The sequence below is a fragment of the Micropterus salmoides genome, unplaced genomic scaffold (assembly GCF_014851395.1).
Source record: "Micropterus salmoides isolate LMB-PRFRI ecotype aquatic unplaced genomic scaffold, ASM1485139v1 Ms_hic_scaffold_255, whole genome shotgun sequence".
Classification (NCBI taxonomy): domain Eukaryota; kingdom Metazoa; phylum Chordata; class Actinopteri; order Centrarchiformes; family Centrarchidae; genus Micropterus; species Micropterus salmoides.
The window spans coordinates 10,515-18,335 of NW_024041762.1; the positions used below are offsets into that span (position 1 = coordinate 10,515).

At 36.5% G+C, this 7,821-nt stretch overlaps 1 protein-coding gene across 1 annotated transcript; it reads right to left on the reverse strand.

The window, feature by feature from the left end:
• Window positions 1-877: 877 nt before the first annotated feature.
• On the reverse strand, window positions 878-7,507 carry LOC119919117 (protein LBH-like). Its single transcript, XM_038739593.1, has 3 exons — window positions 7,132-7,507; window positions 5,399-5,573; window positions 878-2,038 (listed from the first exon to the last, which is right to left on the reverse strand). The coding sequence occupies exons 1-3, from the start codon at window positions 7,207-7,209 to the stop codon at window positions 1,971-1,973; spliced, it is 321 nt and encodes a 106-aa protein (XP_038595521.1). The 5' UTR covers window positions 7,210-7,507; the 3' UTR covers window positions 878-1,970.
• Window positions 7,508-7,821: the final 314 nt, after the last annotated feature.

A 7,821-nucleotide genomic window follows, 5' to 3' on the forward strand; every position in this document is an offset into this window, starting at 1 on the left:
GCCTCCCTATTTATTGTCATCGTTTTGGGATTAAGGGTTATTATTTCCTGTTTTATTTTGTTAAAAGCTTACTATTGTGTTTTGAGAACTTTTTGTTCCTTGTTATTTATTCATTCATTCCCCTTCCTCTTATGTGTTTGCTCATCCTTTGGTATTTTCATCTTGTTTCGGGTCACTTCACTTCCACCTTGTGTGATTGATTGCTCCCCCCTGATTAAGTTCACCTGTGTCTCATAATCTTATCCTCACTAGTATATTTAGTCTTGCTGTGTCCCTCTGTCTTTACTTGTACGTCAAAGTATTTTGTCTGGAGTTCAAGCCCTATTCCTTGTATTAGTTTGATTCTATTTCCTGGATTGTTTATTTCCTTGTGCTTTTGGACTGCCTGTTTTTGGACTGGATTTCGATTCTTGCTTGCTCCCTATTGGATTTCCCAGTTTTAGATCTCTGCCTGCCAAATCACCAGCCGGTAAGTCTTGCCCCTGTTGTGTTTGGTTTTTCATTAAAATCAATGAACTGAACCTGCTCTACCTCCATTGTCTGCATTTGGACCCAAATCCTTTGATTTCCTGCTATCCTTTCAGCAGTCAATGCGATATGCATAATCCAATAATATACATTATTCTAAAATGGGCCAGTACACATAATGAATAGGAATACTTTGACTTTTGGTACATAAAAAACACTTTGATGCAAATACATCTGTACTTTTACTTAAATATCTGAGAACTTCTTCCACTGCACTTGAGGCACTACAGACTCCATTAAACACCACAGACTTTTTCACTTATAGAAGACAAAGATTCACCACCAATCAGAGTAAACCTGACCTACCCTTTGACCATTAAAAACCACAGGGGCAATAAATTATAGAACGTTTTAAGAATTTTTGAAAAGGTTTATTAATTGTGCAATAATTTAGGCTTCCAGTATTTTAAAAAATATCATGTCTGTGACAAGTGACACACATCTAAAATATACTGGTTATTTTTTACTTCAGTAGTCTGTAACAAAATGGACTGCCTTTAAATTCCCGTGAAGTAAAACAAAACACGATTACATTCCCTTGAACACCTACTGTATGAAGACATATTATATAATATATTAAAGAATGTATTGTAATAACATCGAATAAAGTGATGAATGCTTTCTTAATCAAATACTGTTCTTTAAAACATCGTAGCTATTATTACAAAGTGAATAGTGAGACCAAGATCACCAAAACTACAGCAGTCAGCACTTAACAAACAGTGATGTAATTTACATCTAGAGTTAATGTAAAAACTGTGCACACAATACAATAGCTACCATTAACAGTAGTATCAATATGGCACACATGAGCTAAATACTTAAGACAGCATTTAGAAACATCAACATCTATCCAGATCTGATGTGATATCATGGACATCTGGATGGCGAGGGCTGGGAGCCAGAGAGAGAAAATGTAATTTATCAAATTAAAAATCTGTATTTATATCAAACTCTCACAAAGCTGGAAATGTGACAACAGTCATATTAGATGGGGAAACCCTCAGTCACTTAAAGTATTATCTCTGTACTTAAAATTCTGACATTAAAAGCGTGTCTGCTCCCAAGAGTTAAAGAATTTTGTTCATTTAACGGCAGACAACTTCAAAAAGCGTGAAAAGAAAATAGCCAAAAGGCAAGTACAAACTGGAAAAAAAGAAATGGTTCAAGGCAGCAACCCTTCAATCAGTTAGCTTACATGTGTCAGAACAAGCTCCATCATCAGCGTAGAAGAAAAAAAACACCTTGTAAATGAAAATTTATTTAAGAAGGTGGCAACACGACTCTGGCTCCAAGCCCGTTAGCTGGGGTTTGGTAATCTGTTTTTCTACCCTTCCTCCTCTGTCTCCATAATCGTTCTATCCATGCAATGTACTCTTCTTCAATCATCCAAGTCTGGACACACTCACAGTAACAGTGGATTACACAGGAGGAGAGTCTGTTCAGTTGGAGTCCTGCATCTCCTCCCCTGAAGCCTCTTCATCCACGCCGACATTCGACTGTTCCACATCTGGAAAAAAAAAAAAATGCGGATGCTAGATTATGCCACAATCTTTCAAATTGGAGCTTACTTTGATTTCTTTCATGGCTTTGTTTTTGAGCATGATCGAGGAAGTGTGGGATATAAAGCTGAGTTTGAACCCTTTTCCAGATCTAACTAGCACTGCAGGTATTACAGGCTGGTATTACTGCTCTGTACATTCAGCAACACATGCTAGCAGCTCTGTGAGGTTGCTCTAAAGGTGCTTTGAATTAAATGCTAGCATCAAACTGGCAATGCTAACACACATGTTTCACAGGTATAGACGGTGAACATGTTTACCATGTTCACTATCATTTAGCATGTTAGCATGCTAAATTAGCAGTAAACAAAGTACAGCTGAGGCTGATGGGAATGGCATTAGTTTTGCAGGTAAACCAAAGTATTGGACAAATTACAAGTTTGGCCCGATGATGGTGCTAGATGAAAATCAGAGGATAACCAACGTTATTATAATTGATTCTGAGGGGAAAATTTATGTGAAATTTCATGCCAACTCATTCAATGGTTGTCAAAACCACAAATGTCAACCTCATGGTGGCGCTAGAGGAAGTCAGGGATCAAAATAGTCATTCTGATTCATTGTCTGGGCAGCATGAATGTCTGTACAGAATTTCATGGCAATCCATTTGATAGTTGTTGGGATATTTTAGTGAGGATACAAAGTGGTGGATTGGCCGGCAGTCAGACATTACTATCCCTGGAACCACTAGCATGGGGGGAAAATATTATATCAGACCTAATATATCTGTATCTGCCTAAAAAAAGGTCCACTTAGGGGTCAGACTCTCCTGTGAACCCTGAACGTACACTTTAAACACTTTGAATATGCAACACAAAGTGTTTTCGTGCTTCAATGTTCTTATAAAATACATCTCGATAATCTTGTTTAACAACCAGGAGCCCGTTTTACAAAAGCAATCCGCTTAAACGCACATTGCATTTCACAAAATATTGTCTCTTTGAAGTGGTAAGTATACATTTCTGAGCCCTACAGGATTCATGCATGGTCATGGATGGAAGTATGCATTTCATTAGTTTAAGATGTAAAAATCAACAGGAGAGGAAATTATGTCATGTTGCAACTTTGGTTAATCAGGTCCCAGATCCTAAATACAAGGTAAAATGTAAACTATCTAGATAAAATGTCCACTTTAAAATGAACAGCAAATCAATTGAACTCAATTGACTAATATTCTCTAACAGCTTTGATGGCCACAAACTCCTATTTTATAGCAAATATGGTGAATACTGCGGTTCAGTTCATTTCACAATATCAAGTGGTACTTAGAGGCAGCATGAATGCTAATAAAGTCAACAGAAAGGGCCATCCAGAGGCAGACAGATGCAGGCACACTGTGCAGCATGAATTGAGAAAAAATGTGTTCCCTCTATTGATTCACCCTAAGAGGAAAATTGCATTTATCCTGAGTTGTATGACTCCAGCAGTGCCCTGTTTGGGAGCCAAATGATTAGACTGACTCATTTTCGAAATTCTTTTCTCAACTGAGTTTTTTTTTTTTTTCCTATGTAAGATATTATGCCACCGTATATCACTACTGTACATCTCTGCTCGTGAGTGTTTTCTCCTTTTGTTCAGATCCTACGGTCAGGATGGTATGTGTTATTAAAGGAAAGAAAATACATAAAGATAAGAAAATACATAAAGAAAATACTACAGGAAGTCATTACATGAAATAACCATTTGTGGGTATAAAGAGACGGATGTTCATAGCTGATGGCCAGCTGCTCCTCATGTTTGTAGAGACACTCAAAAGGCAGCTGTTTGTATGAACACCAGATAAGGTGTACTGCACTTAATTTGGAGGTACTTGTACTTTACTTGAGCATTTCTATTTTTTGATCCTTTATACTCCACCACATTTCAGAGAGAAAGATTGTACTTTTTACTCCACTACATTTACTTGACAGCTATAGTTACTTTACAGATTATGATTTAACATGAACATCTGTATATATAAACATACATTTATAAAACAAAATACTTTAAAATTGAAAAAATTTAATTATTAAACATCAAACCAGTCTTTCTCAAACCTCTGGCTTGTGATCCCTTCATGGTTAAGGCCTCTTGTCACATTTCAGATGCCTATGACTTGTTAACAGATCCACCAAAGAGTGATTTCACCTAAATTTCTCAGTAACTTTCATTTAAATAACTAGGAACTAAGATGTAAAAATATTCAATATTTCACAAAAAGATTCAAATATTAGAGAAAAGCACCCAAAAAAATGAAAACCCATCATCTTCTTTACCTTCCTGTTAATCATCCTATTTCCCTATGGGATGGGAACAATCAGCGTAGCTGAGATCAAAAGTACTAGCACTAAGCCCTCACCCGCATCATAGGACATTAGAACGTCCTTAGAGACCGTCAGACGAGCAGTTTCAGAAGAGTGCTGTGTCCGAAACACGGACTGAAATTTATTATAGACTTTGTGCCTCTCCAACGCTGCAGTGAGACAGTTGGACAAAACCTTCTCTAGTCTGACAAAAGTGGGAGATTAGCTAGGTTGGTTTTCTTCACTATGGGCTTGATGGTAGCATGCTTAAAAGAGGATGAGACAGATCCTGTAAAAGGAACAATTGACAATCCCTAAATAGCAAGGAACTCTAAACTTCAAAACTCTAAAAATAGGGAAGATTGTATGGTACGAAACTGTATCTTCCTAATCAAGTCCATAAAATCTTCTAGGCTGATAGGTTGGAAGCTATAGAATGTAAGTTGTTAATACTGTACTGTAAATAAATTAGCTAAAACTAGCTAACTGTATATAAATTAGTTAAAACTAACCTTACTGTATATAAAGTACTTAAACTAGCTAACTGTATATAAAGTAGCTAAAATTGACTGTATATAAAGTAGTTAGACTAGCTAACTGTAAATAAATGACCTAAAACTAGTTAACTGTATAAAGTAGTTAAAAAAAGCTCCACCTTCAGCAGCTACAACAGTAAAATGCTGCACTAACATTGATGCATCAGTATTAATAATCTAATAATGTCAGATAAAATAATATCGGCCACAGCGGACATTTTAACTGCAGAATGAGTGCTTTTACTTTTGGTACTTTAGGTACTCTTAGATGATAGAACTTCTGTATTTTGAAATGTACATGTAAAGGAGTATTTTTACATTGCTGTATTGTTATTTTTACTTAAGGAAAGAATCTGGGTACTTCTTCTGGTTTTGACTGGCCAATTGAAATCTAAATGAGCGAAATACAACAAGGAAACAAGGTCAAACTTTCCACTGTGGCTATGGACCAAAGATAACAAATGTTCAGTTACCTCACACTCCTCCTCACCTGCACTTTGTTCCTCTACACTCTGTCTCTCAATCTGAGCGTCTGGAGAGCTCGGCTCGTCAGGTGGCCAACGGAGCTCGCCGCTCTCCACCTCGGCTCCGTCCGTCGGCTCGACCACGATGGAAGGAAGCCTCTTGGACAACTTTGGAATCCTTTCATGGGTATCTGGGAACATCTGTTTAAAGCTCATGTAAGGAAGGCTTATTAAATTCGGGGGGATACGAACATCATTTGTCACAACACACGTGAAAGAACAACAATGCGGTTAAAATCAGATTAGGAAAACTATGTATCAGAAAAAGGATTAGCAGCTGGACTGGACTGATCTGTTACTTTGATCTCTAACTTCAAATGTGCATATGCTTGTGATGCTGTCATTTTTATTTTTTAATTGAACTGTATCTAAAATTATCTTGACACATTGTTGATCTGGACCAGGATGGATAAAACTGTGACTTACTATAGAATCTTTCAATGAAGTGTGATTCTTCACTCTTGGATATAAAAGACTACAATTATGTCTACCCAAAATAGCAGGGCTCCAAAGGTGATATGTCAAGCCCACCGTCATGATTAAGACTACTCAACCTTCATTGGATCCAACATTGGCATAAAATGTAGCATGCAAGAAAAAAGCTGTTAGTTTTATAATATTAATATATTCAATCAGGACTATTAATCGTAAAAATATTAAATGGGTTCAAGAAGAATATAGTCTAAGTGATACTAGTCTGTGGAGGCCCTATAAAATGCTGGTATAGGAACAAACTTCATTGCTTCCATTATTCCAAAAGAAAAAATGTTTACTGGTTTTGTTATTATTTTTGATTCAAACCTTATTTAATATGATTTGATTGACATACATGGTACACTAACATCTGATTGGATTGATGCTGTGTAAATACTGTCTTGAAGCTTTTCTTGTTGTATATAAGTATTAATATTGGGACAGATTAGAAATTATCAACAGTGTGTTTGTGGGCAAGCTTTTTGAATTTTGACTCACTTGTGATAAAAAAGTCACTTGATTTACAAAAACGTCCGTGGTTATTTGCAGGACAAAAGACATCTAGATGTCTAGAGCCCGTCTAGGTTTCATATAACAATTGTTTTAACCGCATTTAAGTCACTATATTTGAATGTGAAACTTCTTTTGACTTCAATGGTTATTATTTGACTTAAATCTAAAAGTCCAAAACAAAACTTCAACTAAATTAAGCAGAGTTTTATCCTAGATGCCTTGATGTCCTGACCTGCACACCATGTAATCAGTACTTCTTGGGAAATGCACTGCGAACATCCTTTGTTCAGTCCATTTTGTTTAGTTTTATTGAACCTTTTTCACCAAAGAATTCAGAATATCAGGCTGAAAAAGTTGAAAAACATCAGCATCATAGAGAGAGAAAAAACATTTCATGGCACTATAAAATAAAGCAAGAGTGATCACTCTTCACAATTCACTTAATGATGATGCGTTACGTTTGGAAAATTAATAGTACAATTGTACAGCAGTTGATGATAACTCACTCGGCTGGATAAGACACATACCATTTACTCACAGCAGGACAGACTCCAAATTATGACCTTACTCGCATCAGCCCACTTTTTCACTCTTACTCATCACTCCTGTGACTCACCACTGTATTCTTTCTACTTTCTAAAACAGGACTGGTTTGAAATAATCGAAACACACACATTCACACAAATATTTCCAGACACACCTGGAAGGATACCGTGCCCTGATCTGCAGCTGCTCCACCCCCGCTGAAGTCCTCCGTTCCTGGTTCCAGGGAGTTCATCACCTCAGTCATCCTGGAGGAAAAAACATGGTGATGATCACCAATCAATAAACTGTATGCACTGTGTTTCTCTACACAATTCCCTTTGGCTTTTCAATTGGCAGATGTGACTGTTGCAATTGAACTGAATGTTCAAGGCTCTCTCGCCTGATCTGATTTATTATTATTTTATATTACTGAAAGATTATGGATTAGTACACCTTTTTGGCACCATTAATGAAAAATGTCTAACACTCAGCACCGGTGATTTTCTTAATGGTGTCCTGTGGAGTTTTCTTATAAACAAATGGAAACCTGCATTGTTAAAATACATGTTACCAAGCTCGCAATCTTTTGCCAAGTGTCTTAACCAGTTACCGTCACCTGCAAATTATTTTTCCACTAATTATTAAAAGTGTCATTTACACTGGGGACGCTGGGGACATGTCCCCACCCCTTTTTGAAATGGCTGATTTGGTCCCCATCACTTTTTAAAATCATTATTTGTTAAAAATCGTTCTGAAATATAGCTTGTACTTAAAAAACAAATGAAAATGCCATTTGAAAGGTTTATTTGCACACTAAGAAAGCATGCAATGCAATTAAAATATAGAAAAAACAAATGTGAATTGTCCAAATAAAGCC